This window comes from Delphinapterus leucas, chromosome 13 (assembly GCF_059928025.1).
Source record: "Delphinapterus leucas isolate spDelLeu-1000000601 "Yukka" chromosome 13, BTC_Dleu_Yukka2, whole genome shotgun sequence".
Classification (NCBI taxonomy): Eukaryota; Metazoa; Chordata; class Mammalia; order Artiodactyla; family Monodontidae; genus Delphinapterus; species Delphinapterus leucas.
Window position 1 is genome coordinate 73,150,005 of NC_143141.1, and position 18,036 is coordinate 73,168,040.

General features: G+C 51.4%; 3 protein-coding genes across 6 annotated transcripts in view; 1 reads left to right on the forward strand and 2 right to left on the reverse strand.

The window, feature by feature from the left end:
• The window catches only part of IFT172 (intraflagellar transport 172), a 42,167-nt gene extending 37,223 nt beyond the window's left edge, over positions 1 to 4,944 (forward strand). Inside the window, exons 36-48 of the mRNA XM_022574200.3 lie at positions 609 to 707; positions 914 to 1,023; positions 1,153 to 1,216; positions 1,307 to 1,393; positions 1,687 to 1,803; positions 2,394 to 2,504; positions 2,695 to 2,814; positions 3,096 to 3,191; positions 3,414 to 3,473; positions 3,549 to 3,647; positions 3,961 to 4,114; positions 4,320 to 4,411; positions 4,621 to 4,944. Of these exons, the coding sequence (XP_022429908.1) occupies positions 609 to 707; positions 914 to 1,023; positions 1,153 to 1,216; positions 1,307 to 1,393; positions 1,687 to 1,803; positions 2,394 to 2,504; positions 2,695 to 2,814; positions 3,096 to 3,191; positions 3,414 to 3,473; positions 3,549 to 3,647; positions 3,961 to 4,114; positions 4,320 to 4,411; positions 4,621 to 4,710 (1,299 nt within the window). The 3' untranslated portion in view covers positions 4,711 to 4,944. The remainder of the gene's footprint in view (positions 1 to 608; positions 708 to 913; positions 1,024 to 1,152; positions 1,217 to 1,306; positions 1,394 to 1,686; positions 1,804 to 2,393; positions 2,505 to 2,694; positions 2,815 to 3,095; positions 3,192 to 3,413; positions 3,474 to 3,548; positions 3,648 to 3,960; positions 4,115 to 4,319; positions 4,412 to 4,620) is intronic.
• KRTCAP3 (keratinocyte associated protein 3) lies at positions 4,835 to 6,583 on the reverse strand. 4 transcript variants are annotated; one of them, XM_089923339.1, is made up of 6 exons: positions 6,373 to 6,569; positions 5,898 to 6,244; positions 5,524 to 5,730; positions 5,266 to 5,400; positions 5,068 to 5,164; positions 4,835 to 4,928 (listed from the first exon to the last, which is right to left on the reverse strand). In XM_089923339.1, exons 1-5 carry the CDS (start codon positions 6,401 to 6,403, stop codon positions 5,090 to 5,092), a joined length of 795 nt encoding a protein of 264 aa, XP_089779465.1. In that variant the 5' UTR covers positions 6,404 to 6,569; the 3' UTR covers positions 4,835 to 4,928; positions 5,068 to 5,089. The 4 variants fall into 4 exon arrangements, with proteins under 4 accessions (XP_089779465.1, XP_089779464.1, XP_022429910.1 ...); XM_089923338.1 differs by having other exon boundaries at positions 5,051 to 5,164; positions 6,373 to 6,564; XM_022574202.2 differs by having other exon boundaries at positions 5,051 to 5,164; positions 5,898 to 6,217; positions 6,373 to 6,561.
• Positions 6,584 to 6,641: 58 nt separating this feature from the next.
• NRBP1 (nuclear receptor binding protein 1) lies at positions 6,642 to 17,828 on the reverse strand. Its single transcript, XM_022574201.3, has 18 exons — positions 17,708 to 17,828; positions 14,730 to 14,959; positions 14,423 to 14,545; positions 14,133 to 14,234; positions 13,657 to 13,746; positions 13,463 to 13,503; positions 13,000 to 13,094; positions 11,410 to 11,493; positions 11,168 to 11,226; positions 10,910 to 11,008; positions 8,743 to 8,875; positions 8,437 to 8,542; positions 8,238 to 8,288; positions 8,004 to 8,139; positions 7,746 to 7,799; positions 7,595 to 7,658; positions 7,277 to 7,332; positions 6,642 to 7,191 (listed from the first exon to the last, which is right to left on the reverse strand). The coding sequence occupies exons 2-18, from the start codon at positions 14,937 to 14,939 to the stop codon at positions 7,087 to 7,089; spliced, it is 1,608 nt and encodes a 535-aa protein (XP_022429909.1). The 5' UTR covers positions 14,940 to 14,959; positions 17,708 to 17,828; the 3' UTR covers positions 6,642 to 7,086.
• Between the last annotated feature and the right edge of the window lie 208 nt (positions 17,829 to 18,036).

Here is an 18,036-nt window from a genome sequence, read left to right on the forward strand (position 1 = left end):
CTCCCGCTGTGGAGCACAGGCTCCAGAGGCGCAGGCCCAGCGGCCATGGCTCACGGGCCCGTCCGCTCCACGGCATGTGGGATCTTCCCGGACAGGGGCACGAACCCATGTCCCCTGCATCGGCAGGCGGACTCCCAACCACTGTGCCACCAGGGAAGCCCCGGCAGGCGGATTCTTAACCACTGTGCCACCAGGGAAGCCCTGACCATCACTCTTATGGGTGAAGAAACTGAAGCTCAGAAAACCCTAAAACAAATAGTTGCAGAATGCCCTGGGCTCCGATTTTAGGGGTTCTTTCTCTGTACCATGCTACCAAGATTCTGTTTGGGACAAAGGACTTGAGGAACCAGTTTGTCAAAGGTGACAGGACCAAATGCAGTGATCTCAGACAGCGATGAATGTCTGAAAGAGGATGAGTTGAGAGGAAGAGATAGGTCCTCTATTGAAAGGCTCTGATGGACCATGAGGCAGGATTTGCCCAAGAGGGCGGAAAGTGAGGGAGAGTGCAAGAAAGTTGGCAACTGGAGGAAATAAAACAGAGCAGGTCGAGGACCCCCCGGCAATATTTGTCTCTCCTACCCATTTCTATCTTCTGTTCAACCACTCAGGCAGCTGAACTCTCCATCAAGTTTCTACCTCCCCAACGCAGTCTGGAAGTAGTTCGGGCTGTGGGACCCCAGCTGATTGGAATTGGAAAGCACAGTGCAGTAAGTAGCGTGCTGGGACTGAATAGAAATAGATTGCACAGGGATGGGTGGAAAGGTGACACCTGCACTCAGGAAGCTGTATGAAGTGGGTCTCCTGGCAGGCATGGCATGCATTTCTGTTTCCCCAGAGTTCACAGAGAGTTCCCAGAGGGGAGACTGGGGAGGGAGGGGAAAGATGATCTAATCTCTGACTTTCCACTGTGCAGGCTGCAGAGCTCTATCTGAACCTGGACCTAGTCAAGGAAGCGATCGATGCTTTCATTGAGGGTGAGGAATGGAACAAGGCCAAGCGTGTGGCTAAGGAGTTAGATCCCCGGTAAGTTCATGACCCCTTCTCACTAGAAATTCTCTTTTACTTCCTTTTGTAAAGATTGGGAGAAAGTTCTCATGGGAAGGGTGTGCATCCCAGGACCATGAAGTGCAAGATCTCTGCACATCTTCACAGGTATGAAGACTATGTGGACCAGCATTATAAAGAGTTCCTCAAGAACCAGGGCAAAGTGGACTCGGTGAGATTGGCAGAGTCAGCAGGAGGCAAGCTCAAGAGATTCTCTCTCTCTCTTTCTCCTCGTGTAACTCTCTTTTCAACTGATCCGTAGCTGGTGGGTGTGGATGTGGTGGCTGCTTTGGACCTATATGTGGAGCAGGGCCAGTGGGACAAGTGCATTGAAACAGCTACCAAGCAGGTACTCCTCTCTTCATCCCACTCCCAGCTCTTCTGTGTATTTTTCTGACTCCCCACCTGTCCCAGAGCTGTCTCTCTTACTTCCTCCAAAGCCCAAACCCCAGAGATCCCTAATCAGCGTCAGAGAGCTCAGTCTTCACACTCTGACAGTGGGGTCAGAGGCCTAGCTGGGCCTGGCTTGCATATGCCCTTGGCCGCCTAAACAAACCCATGGCCTCAAGTCACCACCCCACCCTCACTGCTTGGTCTTACTGACCCTAACCTCCCCTTGCTTTTCCTGCACCCCTGGAACAGAACTACAAGATTCTGCACAAGTACGTGGCTTTGTATGCGACTCACCTGATCCGAGAGGGTGGCTGTGCCCAGGCACTGGCCCTGTATGTGCAACACGGAGCCCCTGCTAACCCACAGGTATCAGCCAGCTCCTTGGGGTGAACGTTTCCTCAAGGAAATTCTTACCTTCTCCTCAAGAACCACTCACGCCCTCAGGATCTGTTTTCTCAAAGGATTCTTTCATTAGAGATCATCGTCCCCTGAGACCCCACCCAGCCTCTTCAGGAATGTACAGCCTCTCTAGAGGATTTACCCTTGGAAGGAACACCCAACAACCTCCCCGTGCTCTTAGCTAACACGCAGGGAACAGTCTTTCAGAGATGACCCGCACACACCTCTAGGGCCTTCCTAACTTCCTCCAGAGCGAGCACCGCTCTCCTATCTGAACATCACAGCTCTCTGGACACTGTCACCCCGTTAACAGTGTGACTGCACATTCACAGTCCCACATTTGCCCACACCCACAGAGCGCCAGATAGGAAGAGATCGCTTTTTCTTGCCCTTCTTCTTCCTCTTCTCTTAAAATAACACTTTCTCCAGCAGCGTCCCATAGCTCCTCCACACACGCACACATTTACAGCCGGTTTTCCTCTTTGGCCCCACTTCCCCTGACTTTCTCTTCTAGTTGTGCTCTTCTCACTCAGCTCTCCTTCCCCCTCCACCTCCAGAACTTCAACATCTACAGAAGGATCTTCACTGACATGGTGAGCTCCCCTGGGACCAACAGTGCCGAGGCCTATCACAACTGGGCTGACCTTCGGGACGTCCTCTTCAACCTGGTGAGGAAGTCGGGTGGACAGCAGAGCAGAAAGGCTACTCTGCCTGTCCCTGTCCTCGTCTTTTCTTTCACGCACATAAACCTTCACCCTCGGACTCTACCTTCCTCTGTCCAGGTGGCCATCAGTTGACCACTCTGGCCCTGGCACTCCTCTGACCCCTGACCCAGGTTGTGCACTCTCCCTGCTCTAGTGTGAAAACTTGGTGAAGTCCAGTGAGGCAAACTCTCCAGCCCATGAGGAGTTCGAGACCATGCTGCTGATCGCTCATTACTATGCCACTCGCTCTGCGGCCCAGAGCATCAAACAGCTGGTGAGACAGAGTGGGGAGGAGCTCTCAGTCTTACAGACACATCTTCATGTATGAAGTTGAATGAATTCAAGTTCTGGACGGTCTCAAGCTTGGCCCACTGCTCTCCTAGGTCCAGTTCTCTTGCGCAGATGAAAAAAAAACTAAGACCCAGAACTGCATGACCCAGAGCAATTTGATATTGATGGTCTTCTGGTTCTATGGCTGCCTTAGTTATAAGATCATTGGTCTGGCAGCTCAGTCACACAGTGCCAGGATCATAATGCTTTGACTTTAATCCATAGGAAACTGTGGCTGCCAGGCTTTCTGTTTCACTCTTACGTCACACCCAGCTACTACCTGCAGACAAGGCCTTCTATGAAGCAGGCATTGCTGCCAAGGTGAGCAATGGGGCCAAGCAAGGGTGGGGCCCAGGAGAGAAGGAAATCAAAAGTTGCAAAGTAGGAAATCCCAGCTGCTCAGGTAGAGCAGAGCTGAGCGTGGGGCTGACGTTATGGAGGAGGTCATTTTCCTGTATCTTCCTGGGTTCTCCCCCCTGCATCCTGGAGACACACAGCCACGCCCATCTGCTCACTCCCACTTGCACCTTTTCTCTGGTGCAGGCAGTTGGCTGGGAGAACATGGCCTTCATCTTCCTCAACCGCTTTTTGGATCTGACCGATGTGAGTAGGGCAGTTGTGCCCAGAGGTTGGGAGGTTTTCCCTGTGCCTATCTCATGGCTGCCCACTCTGCCGCAGGCAATTGAAGAAGGGACTCTGGATGCCCTTGACCACTCTGACTTTCAGGATACAGACATTCCCTTTGAGGTGCCACTCCCAGCCAAGCAGCACGTCCCGGTAAGGGCACAGGATTGGAGAACAGGAGGCCTCAGGAGTGTGAGTGCACTAGAAAGGGAGGCCACTTTAGGATGGTCCTCCCAACACTTTGTAATGACATCAGTCAGCAAAGTCTCTGGAAGGGCCTCAGCCCGCACTGTTCGTTCAGTGAAAGTAGAAGCAGAGGAAAAAGCTAAGGCTGTGACGGTGACCGCCAATCCAAGGAGGATCGTTTGTGGGTGAAAGGTGGCACACAGGATGACGGCTCAGCAAACCCTCTACCCGCCACCTTCCACTTGCCCTGCCCTGCGTGAAGCTGCTCTGTCCTTCCCAGGAGGCTCAGAGAGAAGAGGTTCGAGACTGGGTGCTCACAATCTCAATGGACCAGCGGTTGGAGCAGGTTCTACCTCGGGATGAGCGCGGTGCCTACGAGGCTTCCCTGGTGGCGGCCAGCACTGGAGTTCGGGCACTGCCCTGCCTCATTACAGGTACAGAACCCTACAGCACCCCATATTCTGTGGAGGGTGGAAAGGAGGGAAAAACAGCAGGATCAAGAAACTGTTTTACTGTGATTCAGTAAAGGATGCAGAAGACAAGAACATCCTACTTTCTACCCCTAAATTGCTCTTCATTCTTCCCCCTCAATCCATCGCAAACTCCAGTTCATCTTTTTTTCTCCCCCCACCCCTCCAGGATACCCCATTCTGAGGAACAAAATTGAATTTAAGCGGCCAGGGAAGGCAGCTAACAAGGACAACTGGAATAAGTTCCTTATGGCCATCAAGGTTAGAGAGGAAGGCTTGAGAGATGGGGGTAGGGAGAACAGCGCTGAAGAACCCACCAGCAGCCATGCAGGGTAGGGGAGGTGTTGTCAAGAGGGCAGGTGCAGGCCTGAACCCTGCTCCCCACACTGAGATGGAACAAGTTTTCTTTGTATTAGGAATGTTTTTCCCAGCGCTGCTGAGTTCCCCTCATGCTCTCTGTTTCCTCACAGACCTCCCACAGCCCTGTGTGCCAAGACGTACTGAAGTTCATCAGTCAGTGGTGCGGGGGACTGCCCAGCACCAGCTTCTCCTTTCAGTAACTGGTAGAGTTAGTAGGTTCCATCCCTCATTAAAGTCTTGTAAGTAACTGAGACCACTGTATTCTTTGATCAAGTTCACCCCCAACACTAGCCCAGCGCCCCTTTCCCCCAAAACGAATCATAATCAAGTAGAAGTTCTTTTATTACAACTGTTATTATATAAACATATCCTAGGGGTCAGTGGAAGATCCTTGTGGACTGAGCCTCCGGATCAGCACCTGCTTGACAGAAGGAAGAGCCTGCGTCAGAGGGCAAGCAGCATAGCAAAGGACCCAACCCAGTTCTAAGAGTGGTCCCTGCCACCACCCTTTCCCAGGCCACAATCCTCCTGGCCCATTACCTGTCCCTAAACCCAACTTTTCTGTGATATCCGGATTTCTCAAGTTTGATCCAGTAGCTGCTCATTTTCCTGCCTCTTACATTTAGGAAGTTCAAGCTCTGTCAGTTCCTCCAGCTACAGAAGAGGGTGGGGTTAGTACTCCAGCCCTGTATATAATTCAGCATCTTTACAACACATTCTGTGTTGAATGAACCCTTCCTGTGCATCTTCCTTACCTGCTCCTGTAGCCCTTCCTTCCTACAGGGCCCAACCCCACGTAGGGTGAGCGCAGCCACACAGCAGTAACCAGATAGAGCAGCCTCAGCTACAGACATGAGCAAAGAAGGGATCCAGAGAGCCAAGGCTGTATCCTAAAAGGTGAAGGAAGGGGGGGAGGCTAGAGGAAGCAGGGCAGGAGTGGCAAGTAGGGGCGATTAAAGGGCAGGACCAAGGCTTTGTGGACCGCAAAAAGGCTGGGAAGAGAATGGACTCACATAGATTCTTGTGGGGTCAAAGGGGCAGTCAGTGTGTCCAGACCCCTGGTCCAGTGGTAACAAAGGATCCAGCAGTCCTGGATGGCAGTCAGCAATAAGACGGCGGCCGCCGTTGGCCACAGTGAATGACACAGCAAGGAGGAGGCCCAGGGAGCAGGCAGCAGACAAGAGAAGGTTCACCAGAGCTAGTGCCAGCAGGGCCCAGTGCTAGCAGGGGCAGAAGGTCAGGGTGAGCAGCCTGGGGGTGGCTGCCTCTCCCACTGACACCTAGGTTACTCCATCTGGGGCTCCTCCTCCCACCAGAGATGAAGCTGAGCCAGCCCCCATTTCCCTGACTCCTGGCCTCCTCATTAAAGCTCCAGAAATCCCCTCACCAGTCGTGGGCGAAGAAGGTTCCTGGATGCCAAAAGGGCCACAAGTCCCACGGAAACGCTCTGGAAGAAACAAAACCTGAGGCCCGCGCCGCTCTCCAGCGCCAACCGCCCGCCCCACGGCCCGGCCCCGCTCACCAGCAGCCCGGAGCCCACGGAGATGACATTGGCGGTGGTGTACTCCGAGGTGACGGCGCCGCGGGGATTGGCCACGTGCCGCAGGACGGTGCCATGCAGCACGGCCCCCAGCAGCAGGTTCACGTGGCCCACCAGGATCAGCGCCAGGCCCACGTGCATGAGCCGCCGGGGCCCCCTGGCCGCGTCTGCAAAGCACGGGGGGAGGGGCAGGCCTGAGCGGGAGAGGAGACGGCCGAGTCGGCGGAGGCCCCTTGCTGCCGCCCCCAGTAGGCCACGGGGCGTAGGGCGGGTCCACGGTGGGCGCTCGGGGGAGAACGCGACCAGAGGGGCCAGAAATTACCGAAAACGCAGAGGCGGCAGCGGCACTTCATCGGTTCCTCAGCGCTGGCCGGCCGCGGGGCAGCTCTACCTGCCCTGGCCCCGCCCTCGCTCCCCGGCCAGTTCCGCTCTCCCTGAGCACCTGCAGCCCAACCTCCGCGCCCCCTGGCGGGAGAGGCAGGCGCGCGCGCCCACACACACCCACACCCACACACATTCTCTCTCTCTCACACACACACACACACACACACACAGACACCCACCCACACCCACACACCCACACGACGCGCGTAGCAAAAAGTAGACTTTTATTACAGCAGCAACTGAGGCGAATCGAATGGCCCCCCGGGGCCACCCCTGCAGCACCACCCTTCTCTCCCGCCCCGTCCGCCCCAGCGGGATTGTAGAATTCAGCTCCCAGCGCCCGTGGGCTTCCTTTCCACACAGGCTGGGCGGGAGCCAGCAGATCAGCTACTAGCCCCCGACTAGAAGGCGGCTGCTGAGAAGGCCCAGGCCCACGTCTGTGCAAAACAAGTAAACAAAGTGCAGAGGGATGGAAGAGAAGGGGAGGGGTGGGTAGGGTGATGCTCAGAACCAGGGAGCCCCAAAGCCCTCCTGAATAATAAAGGAGAGAGGGGCTTCACAGGGTAATACTGTCTGGGGGGAAGGGGCAGGAAGGCTGTAGCACATGTCGTGACAGCCACAGCTCAGATTAGGGGCTGGGCCCGAGTGAGCTCTAAGAGGAGACGGTGACAGCGGCTGAGTTGAGGGTGCTGTTCCTGGCAAAATTGAACTTGCTCAGGGTCTCCTCCAGCAGAGAAGTCAGTCGCGTCTGGTCCGCCTAAAGGGGAGGAGCTCAGTGAGACCAGGCGGAGGAGAGCGGGGGCAGCAGGGGCGGTGGGGGTGGCTGGAGGCAGAAACCTCACCTCGCTAATGAAGCCCAGCTGCACCAGCTCCGCCGCCAACTCGGGGATGTTCTCATCTGACAGAGAAACAGGAGAGGGTGAGTACAGTACAGCAGTGAGGGGCACAGGGCCCTTGGAACAGCCCCAGTCAGGTGACCCTGGCTGGGAAAGAATGACACAAGCAAAACTGTCAGATCCACCCTCCAATTTTAGGGGCGACGATATTCATTCTATGTGAGTCAATGTGTTACTGCCCTGTCACCTTACCCACCCCTGAATATGTCCCTCACAGATAAGGCTCATAGACTCTCCATCCTCTGAGGGAAAGGAGAGACTCACTTGGCATCAGGTCACAGCTCAGGTGCCGGTTCAGTTTGTCCTCCAGCTTCAGCAGAAGCGTCAGCTGGAGAGTAGGACAGTCAGAAAATGAGGCTCCCCTTCCCCACCCTCTGGCCACCCAGCCCTATGCAGCCCTGGCCCTGAGCCTTACATGGTGTTTGACGCCCTCCTCCACCGACTCTATGTTGCACTGCATCAGCACCACCTAGGGAGAGGGGACAGAGAGGGTCACTAGAGTAGAGACCAGTGAGCAAAAAACCCCCAAGAGCTGGAAGCCTTTCCAGCCCACAGGACATGAACGCCAGGGAGCAGAAACACATTCTTCTCTCTAAAGGACAAAGCCTTATCTGAGATGTCCTCTCTCCCTTCCACCACAACCACAGAGACAGCCACACCCACACAGCCCCACCTTGCGGGTCTCCACCTCAGCGGGTTCAGGTGTTGGAGTCTTGACAGAAGGCGGCACCACAGGTGATGTCACCTCCTCCTGCTGTGGCTGCTGGGGCCGAGGCAGCCCAAAGGCCGTCAGGGGGTAGATCCCGTTCCTAAGTGGAGATCAGACAGGTCGGATGGGCTCCGTGGATGTCTTAGGACACCCACCCCTGCCTCCTCAAGGAAGCTTTTTTTCTCATTCTTCTCTCACCTGACATCTTCAAGGAATTTATCCAGTTCCAGAGCTGGTGACTGAGAGTACCTGGAGAAGAAAAGAGAAGGAAGATGGAAGGAAGGAAACGAGCAAAAACAGCAGATTCGACCACTCCCAGAGAATGGACAGTTGACAGAAACCTCAGGGTGGGAATGACCAATCTGTCCCTTTCAGAACCTCTCAGTTAGTTACTCACAACGTCTGAACTGGTTCTCTTCCTGGTCCTGCAGGGATTTCAGCCAGTACAGCACTGGTATCCATGTTTTTGGTGATCTCCTCCAGAGCATTCTCTGGGATCATGTCTGGAGGGCATGATGGAATGGGAAGTTATGGAAGGATAGTTCAGATTAATATCACAGAAGGCACAAGGGGTCCTGGGGGAGGGTGGGGGAGGAATGGAAAGAATCCCTTTGGAAGTAGAAGAGGAAAGGAAACATGCCAGTGAGAGTTACAAGGCTCCAGACTGGAAAAAAAAATTCCTAGGAGGGTCAAGAGGACTCACGCTGGTGTCCCACAATGCAGTGGGCAGCAAGGAGTTTGAGCGAGGGCACTTCAAACAGTGCTGGGTGGAACAGAAGTTCTCTGGCTGTTGGTCTGCGAGCGGGTTCAGACTGCAGGCACTTTTGAATGAACTCCTAGAAAGGGGAACAAGGGAGTGGAGCAGGCATCTGGCAAGCACTCCACTGTGTTCGTCTCTCTCTCTCTCTCACATTATATCTAGTACAAGGCTGTGTGCATACTAGGTGCTCAGCACTGGCTGAGGGAACAAATTGCTAATGTTTTTGAAAGGACTTCGAAAACTGTAAGGTATTATATGAAAGGTATCATTCACTGTCTTTCTGGTTTTCATTATTTTTCTGCTCCCCAATCGCAAGCTTTTTTTCTTTACTGTTCAAACTTATGATTTCTTTTTTCTTATTTTCTATCTCTCTGCTTTATTAGCCCACTCACTGCCTACCTTCTCCAACCCTCACCAAATTTACCTCTCTCTTTCCAAACTCACCCACTGTGGTCAATAATAGTTACCATCTTTTTATTTCCCAAGCCTACCACCACAATTTCCTTTGTCCACTACATCATTTATTAAATTCACTGGATTTCCCCATGCTCCCTCTAACCCCACAGGTCCCATGACAGTTAACCTGCTCTCCTCCTTTCAATCTGGAAGGCCAACAAGGCCACATACCTAATCTCTTACTTGAACAGCCCACCCTGACACTGAACTAGAAACTTATTCCACACTAGCCTCAAGACTTCCCACTAATTTTCCTTCTCTTCTCTCCTCCCCCACCCTTTTTATTGAATTTTTGAATTTTATTTTTTTATACAGCAGGTTCTTATTAGTTATCCATTTTATACATATTATCCTCCTCCCTTTTATAAGCATCTAATGAGTTACAAACTAACCTTGTTTGGACCTTCCTGTCCAGACCCTACTTACTATAGTCTACTTCCTGATTCATAACCCCTATATCCTATATTTTTTTTAATTTTTCCATTTTTTGTTTTATGCTAAGACCTGGTTGTGCCAGGTCTTAGTTGCGGCATGTGAACTCCTAGTTGCGGCATGCATGTGGGATCTAGTTCCCTGAGCAGGGATCGAACCTGGGCCCCCTGCATTGGGAGCGCAGAATCTTAACCACTGCGCCACCAGGGAAGTCCCGCCCTATATCCTTTAAATCTTAGCTCATTTATTTCAGGGCACTTTCCCTAACTAAAACTATATAAATACAAAACCCCAAATAACTGGTTTGAGTAATTCAAACTGATTGATTTGTTCAAAAATATCAAGATGGTTGGGACTTCCCTGGTGGTCCAGTGGCTAAGGCTCCGCGCTTCCAATGCAGGGAGCCTGGGTTTGATCGCTGGTCAGGGAACTAGATCCCACAGGCCACAACTAAGAGTTCGCGTGCCGCAACTAAAGATCCCGCATGACGCAACGAAGATCCTGCAAGCGGCAATGAAGATTCCCACGTGCCGAAACTAAGACCCGGCACAGCCAAATAAATAAATAAATAAATAAAAGGGTGTGTGCCAATAATGGTCATGCCTGTATGAAAGAAAAATACATACCAAGATGGTTGTCTGAGAGTGTATACAAATTACCTGAGGTAACCATCAAATTAGTTTGCCTCCACATAGACAAACCTAAGTTAACACACAAACTTTAGTCCCAATATTACCCATCTTCTTTTTTTTTTGCGGTACGCGGGCATCTCACTGTTGTGGCCTCTCCCGTTGCGGAGCACAGGCTCCGGACACGCAGGCTCAGCGGCCATGGCTCACGGGCCCAGCCGCTCCGCGGCATGTGGGATCCTCCCAGACCGGGGCACGAACCCGCGTCCCCTGCATCGGCAGGCTGACTCCCAACCACTGCGCCACCAGGGAAGCCCCCCAATATTACCCCTAACCTCTTAAACCCCTAACCTGTGAGAGAGAGAGAGAAAGAGAGAGAGAGAGAATGTGTGTGTGTGTGTGTGTATGTGTGTGTGTGTGTGTGTGTGTGTGTGTACCAAAAATACCTAGGGAAATGTTCACTACTTTGAGTGCCCTTTCTGCTTTATGTTTTCTTACTCTTAGAAGAGAGCATATTCCCAGTAGGTAAAAGGAAGAAAAATCTGAAGACATTTCAAAGTCTGTTAAGGAGGAGTGATCCTGAAGATTCTTACCCTCTGTAATGGGTCTTCTAGAAGCTGAATGGCACTGCTGATGGCTTCCTGTGGCACATATGAGGACTCTCCATTGCCCTGAATCTCTAGCACTGCCATCTGCAGTGAGGAGTAATAAAAAGGAAAAATAGAGACCTAAGAACCTCAGTGCTCCCACAATCACTCCCTCAAGACCAGTACCTTACTTGTCAACCCTCCATTTCCCTTCTATCTTCTAATTTGACCCCTTTCCACTACCCACCCTTCTGGTCTCCTCACCTCCAGTGCACACATGCCAAAGGAGTAGATGTCTACTGCCGTTGTCACATTAGTGACTTCTAGGGAAAACAGAGAAGCTTTGGTGAATCAGAGGATCCGAGCAGGGCATGGCAGAGGTGTCTTAACTTTTTGCATGCCAGTAGAGAAGGACGAAAGTTTCAGTTATGTTACCTCCGACCCTCAGGTTGTAAAGTGGAAAACCTGGGGTATGGGCACAGGGCAGAGAAACTGGGATGCCTCACCTCCATATTCTGGTGCAAAGAAGTGGAGATTCTTCTGTTCTTCCCGACAAGTCTTCACATGATTGTTGATAGTGTCAGGAGCCACTGGGAGTAGGGGAGATACCCACAATCTGACCACCATCAACAAAGCACAGCCTAACTCCAGAGAGAGGCCCCCAAAAGACAAATTCTCTCCTGAAGTCTCTAACCCTCAACAGGCGCAAACCTATCCCTTTCCCATCATGAACTCCAGACTAAACATGAACACCACCTATCTCCCCTTTCTCAGGTCTACTGCTTCTCATCTAAGGTCCCTAACTCAGTAGCAGCAAAGGCTCCACACTAAACTAACAGGTACACAGGGGCTTTGGGCTGGCAAGGAACAACACAGTCTAAGGAAAAACCCACTTGTGACCTGCTTACCTTCCCCAAAGCCCAGGTACACCTAACCCCAGATCACATGAAAACGTTTGGTCTAGTTCTTTCATCCACCCTGCAAACAATGTAAAAACACAGGCAGCCCTTCCTAATCTGTAGCAATTAAGAGACCTCAGAAACTTGGATGAAGATGGATAAGAAGGATTAACATACAACCAAGTAGACAGCCTCCTTCTTACCCACCTTTACTGACTGAAACTCAAAAACAGCTCAAAACTGAACCAATACCCTTAAATCAGTTTCACTTGTAATCCACAAAAATTTTTAGACCCCTGCTCTACTCTCTTACTCCTCAACATTGCCTGCCACAGAGCTGAACGAGGAACCAGGGCCAGGCCCAATTTGGACTCACTCGGATCATAAACAATGACTACAAGTCACAGAGAGTCTGGGAGCACAGTATGACTTAGGGAACCAGCCTGATGATGAGGGCGATTAAGAATCCTGGACGTAAGTGGCCAGCCAGGCAGAATCCACAGGAAACAAGCAGGTTATGGAAAAGCAAGCATGGGGAGGGCTGGTAGCACAGAAGCCAAGCAGGCATAATTAGGCAGGGGAACGGTGTTTGCTCCCACGACTGCATGCACTGGGCAGCCGAAAAGGGGAGCAGAGGAAGCACAAACAGCGCCCCAAGTAGGGCAGAGGGAGCTCTCACCATTAGCAAAAATCCTATGAAAGACTGTTGGGAACAGAGCAGCCCGTAAGCGGGAGGGAGGAAAACAGAGAAAAGTTGTGAGCGATGGAGCAGCCAAGCCCCAGACAAATGGACACACAAACAACACACAGACACGGCACACAGAAATGTTAAACACTGCACACGTATACACAGCAAATGAAAGCACTCACAGCAGGCACAGCCTGGAACCTCCTTTGGTAGCGTCTGGCCCCAGGGGCTCAAATCATACCTTACACCCAACCCTTGCCCTTTCCCAACCTCCTGTCAAGATCTCTGTATTAACCCCAGTTTCCCTCCAAAAAGGTACAAGATTAGACCCTACACCTTCTCCACTAATTGACTGGCCTCTCCTATAAATTACCCCTAGTAAGGTCCTTTCTCTTATCACCAGCCCACACCTCAGAACTTTGCTCTGTCTTCCCCCATTCCTTTCATCTTACCCCCATGGTTCCCAAATTCCCGAGGCTCCCCTGCCCAGAACCTCTCCCTCCCCTCACCAGAGCCAATCTTGATGAGTCCGTTGTGCTGGATGAAGATGGTGTCACAGGTCAGGTTCCCATGGATGATGGGGGGGTCACAGGAGTGCAGGTAGCTGTGGGGGCACTGGGCTGTTAGAGGGGCCACTGGGAAATTAGGGCAGGGGGATCCCAAGGGCTAAGAGGAGCAAGGGCCTGGTCTCCTGCTGGTCACCACAAAGATAATACCCACACTCTGAATCTCCATCATGCCTGATGAGTTAAATAGCTGGATAAGCGCTAGGAGAAAGAGGTGGGAGACAGCATCGTGGTCAACGCGTTAGGATGAACCCTTTAAAAGACCGATGGGGCCTAATCTTGAAGTATATGACTCAAAGAGAGTGGGGAGAGGCAGAAAAGAACAGCTGAGTAGTGCCCTGAAATCTGTTTGGAGGAACTAAATCAGGAATAAATATGGGAAAGACACTAACCAGATCCTACTTACCTTAGGGCAGAGAGGATTTGTGTGCACCAACGCTTCCAAGCCTGGAACAGAGTTTGATCCAAGGGTCAGCAGTAATCCCCTCTCTTAACCCTCCAACCAGTTCCCTCCATCCCATCCTGATCAGCTTCATAATTAACATAATCTTTTTTAAACCTCCAAACCAGCCTAAAGCTTTTTCTGCTCTCCCTCCATACCTTTTCATTCATAGTCTTGTGGTTCTTTTTGGTCTTCTTCAGAAATTGCTTAAGACTCCCAGATGACATGTATTCTGTGATAAAAATGACCTGGAGAGGCAAAGCACACAAATAAAGCCTTATAGTAGAAATGATCCCTTATCTAGGTAACACATATACAACATATACATAAAATTTGGAAGCCTGGTGCTTTTCTTAATAAAGTATCTCTCTTTCGTTCTTAGCATCACTTCCTTAGATTTAATAGGGCAATGAAAACTACTGAGCAATATGAGCTACGGGAAGGAAGAAACAAAAATTCACTGATTTCTGTCCCGACTATAACCAGACAAAAGGCACAGGTGGTGGTCATAGCCCTACTCTCATCTCAACAGCAGCTGATTCCAGCTCTGTTTCAAAACTATCTTTTTCTGAATATAGAATGAACAGTAAGTGTAGCTAGTCTCTTTGCAGTAAGCTCAGGAAAAAGTTCTTACCCTGGCCTTGTTCTCTTTAATGTCAGCCCAATACTTGTGAAACTTGACAATGTTGAGATGTTCCAACTGAATCAGATTATCGAACACAGCACGGACCTTTTCCTGGAAGCAGGGGAGACATTGGGATAACAGGGTTCAGAAAGCATTATCATCCTAAAAAGCCATTCCCTATCCCCCCTAGAAATGATCTAACCCCAATGTACTCTTCTCATAGTAGCTTCCCAACCCCAATTCCTCTTTACACCAGCATTCTAACATCCCACAGGCTGCATTCTTTCACCATTACTTACCTCCTGCAGCTTGTAGTTCTTTCGCTCAGAGAACTGTACCTCATTCCACACAACCTCTACCCCCTCCTCTGTATCCATGGCCAGGTATGCACTGTCAATACCCGGTACATTCCGCTGATTCACCTGAGAAGAAATTCAAATGAAAGGGAATTAAAGTTACCACACGAAGTCTCTATTTTAATACTCCGTACGATCATCTTCTCCCAGGCTCTGACCTGTTAAAGTTTGGTCTGCCCCGCTGAGACTCTGCCCCTCCACTTTTTACCTCTTAGTTTCACTCTCTAGAGTAACACTACTACTACCTCACCTCTTCTCGCCTCTTCTGCCAGCGCCCACAGGGTGACTCTTCCAAGATCTCAGACTCATCTTCACTTTCCTCTTCTTCCTCTGGGGAAGCTGCTGAGGTTGTGGAGGTCACAGGAGGTGACACTGACGTCAGGCCAGGAGCTGAGGATGAGGATTCTACCTTTGGGTCTGAGCCACTGCTGAGTACTGTCTGGGACTCCCCCTCCGACATGCTGGAACAAACACTCAGGCCTGCATTGGTTGGAGCAAGGGTGATGGGAGAAGGCAGAGAGGGTTAGGATAGATTCTATAAAGATTCCATCCTAATAACCTAATCTGGGGTTAAAAAGAAAACAAAACATATACCTCCCTTGTTTCCTTTAAATCCAAAATCAGAATTAGTCCTGTGTGAACCCTAAACATTAACTACTCTCCTAGTCTAGAGAAGGGGAGCTATCTTGGTTGAAGATGACTCACCCAGGTCAGTGAGCAACTGAAGTATATTTTAAGCTTAAAGAATATGCTGCTATGCTTAATTATGTTAATAAACATATTTTATCACTTAAAAAAAAATGACTCACCCAGGAGTGGCAAGCACAAGATTTACGGTAGTACAACCCGTGTTTAGAAAGGTCCAAATGAACATCAAAATCAGGGGCCTCATTCCTTCTCAGCAAACACTTACCCGATAGCCTTCTCTGTGAATCCTCACCTACCTCTTGCACTGTGCTCAAGAACCAAGGTACATGGGCACTATTTGGAACAGATGACTCCAGACCCCCAAATGTTCCACTGAACCAGCTCTAGATCTAGAGCTGTAGCACTCTCAACCAATTTATTCAGCTGAAACCCTCAGCTGATTTATTCTACTTGAACTAATCTTGGCATTCACTGTCCATCTCTCCTATGCACAGAACGAGCCTGCCAGTCCATGATGAGGCTACCCTTGGGCCAGGTGACTGGCAGTGGCTAGTGACTTCATCCCTGATGACCTCACCCTCCCTGTGATGTGAGTGTGGCAAATGGGTGGGTATTAGCAACACTTTTTTTTTCATTCACTCATTCAACAAATGTTTATTAAGCACTTACTGCGGGCCAAGCACTGAGCTAGGTGCTTGAGATACAATAGTGAACAAAATAAATAAGATGCCCACACTCATAAAGCCGCAAATTTAAGGCAGAGCTAAGACTTTAAGCTTCCAGCTTTCATTTCATTCACATGGCTCAAAGCCTCCATCCTCTGACATAGGTATTCCTTTCAAGTACAAATAACTCAAGACACAGCCATTATAGGAAAAAGCACTATATAGTATAACATTTTATACTAACTAGTGTATAGTACTATACATTGACATGGCTACTTAAAGAAAAAGAATCCTCAAAAGCTAAATGTCACTAACTTAAGAATCACAGGACAATCCCTGAATGTTATCCCATATCTCTAAGAACGAAGGCCGTGAAGGAGTTGGAATCTGATGTGTGCTGGGCTCAAGGGAGTGCTCGCCAGGATGAAAATGATATCCTGTAAAGTACATTTGCTCCAGTAAGTCAGTTCAAAATACACACACTTCTGATCAACGCCAACTTTCTGAAAAGCCCTCATTTCTTTTTAGAACTCTCAGATGCCCCCTTCTGCCCATCTCTGCCCCCAACCTACACTGTGTTTAACCCAAGCCAGGAGATTTTATTAGATGACATTCCAGTAAATATCAGAGGGCAAACAAAGCACTACAGAGAAAATCTGGCAAGATGTCATTTCGCCTATGTTTTTTTCTCGGTCCTTGCCTAGCATAGATTTCAATCAACCAGTCTTAGTAATCTACCTGAAAAGTAGCTTAAAAAAAATGGTAAGAAAGTTCATATGGGTTACTTTATTTATAGAATGCATCCTTAATCTGAACAGCTAAGTAAAGTTTCCAGCTACATTATAAGAAATACCAGTGGAATTCTAATACAGAAAGCCTGTAGCCAATGGGCTCTAAAGAAATTTCTGGACCCAGGGCACAATTAATCCACAGCAGGGCACCGCAAGAGAGGGCAAACCTTCACCAGTCATAGATGCTCTTCGAATGTGCTTGTCTTCTCCCTCCCCAATCTCTCCCCCCTCTGTAGGCAAAATGAAGGCAATGCCCAAGATCCCCCAGCACTCCCCCTGCTGATGGCAACACTGGAGTTTTTGTCTCAGGGTCGGTCGTTCAGAGGTTTAAATGAGATCACATATGGAAAAGGCCATTGACGCCCCTCAAGGGAATCTCCTCGCCACCCCGAGATGCCTAGTGTTCACTTCCGTGCAGTGTACGTAAATCGTTGCAAAGTTTTCCCCTGCAAAGTTTTTCATTTTTGGGGCTGCAGCTTCTCAGCATTTCAACTCCTCAGCAACAGCTCACAGGCCTCTTGCCCGCCCTCACCTTCAGCGGACCAAAGAAGGCCTGAGACCTGCAGAACAAGCAAGCTCGGGGAGGAATTTCACACTCCAACAGGTCGCCTAGCCCGCTGTCAGCGAGGGACCGTCGGGCCCCGAGGCCGGCCCTGCAGCGAGCCGCAGCCACCTCACCAAAGGCCAGCCCCGCGGCCCAGTCAGGGGCGCAGGCCACGCCCCCGCGCAGTCGGCGCGCCGACCCCGCGAGCAGGCGCGGCCCCGACGCTGCGCTTCCGCAGGCCGCCGGGCCCGCGACCGCCGCCCCCGCCCCCGCCCCCGCCCTCGCCGCCGGCCCCGCCTCTCGTCAGCCCGAGTTCGACACGAACGCCGGGGCCTCTCGCCCCGCGTCCGCAGAATTCCGGGCGCTGCCGCCGCCGCTCGGGGACGGTCGGGGAGGGCCGAGCAGGGACTGTGGGGCCGAGGTGTACTCTCGGCTCCGGCGGGCCGGGCCTTGGCTGCCGAGTGAGCAGGGCCACCTCCAGACACCCGCCTGCCGGGATCCCACCGTCCTGGCCGCGGAGGCCGACCCTCTCGTCCTTTAGCCGAAACCTTCCCTCCCTCTCAGTCCCCTCAGCGCTCACCTCCCGACTCCGCTCCCCGCAGCCTGCGCTTCAGCTCCAGCTCGGGTTCCGGGGCCCCGGATCAGAAAGACTCGCTCACAGCTGCGCTCCGCGGCGCAACCGAACTGCGGGCCCCGCCTTCGCGGCGTCCGGACCAACAGATGGGCGGTGCCGCAGTGCCGTTGGGTTTCCATTGGACAGGGCGGCCAGGGTGGGCGGTGCCCCGGGCAGACGGTCGCTCGCAGGGGTAGTCTTCAACCCGGTTTCCTCCCCTAGAGCCTGTCCGGCTGAGACCTCTTGGAGGGTTCGGTGTTTTCGGTCTCAACTGGGGCCTGTCTCTCTGTCCACCC

Bases quoted from the DNA above. Each gene is read 5' to 3' on its own strand.
- KRTCAP3 (XM_089923339.1), bottom strand. From the start codon at position 6,403: ATGAAGTGCCGCTGCCGCCTCTGCGTTTTCG. The intron at 5,731-5,897 runs GTGAGGGGATTT...TGCCCCTGCTAG, and splicing joins ACCTTCTTCGCCCACGACTG to CACTGGGCCCTGCTGGCACT. The intron at 5,401-5,523 runs GTGAGTCCATTC...TTCACCTTTTAG, and splicing joins TTGACCCCACAAGAATCTAT to GATACAGCCTTGGCTCTCTG.
- NRBP1 (XM_022574201.3), bottom strand. From the start codon at position 14,939: ATGTCGGAGGGGGAGTCCCAGACAGTACTCAGCAGTGGCTCAGACCCA. The intron at 8,876-10,909 runs GTAAGAATCTTC...TCCCCTTTCTAG, and splicing joins TAGAAGACCCATTACAGAGG to GAGTTCATTCAAAAGTGCCT. The intron at 7,192-7,276 runs GTGAGGTTTCTG...CCTCCCCTTTAG, and splicing joins AGCTGGGCTTCATTAGCGAG to GCGGACCAGACGCGACTGAC.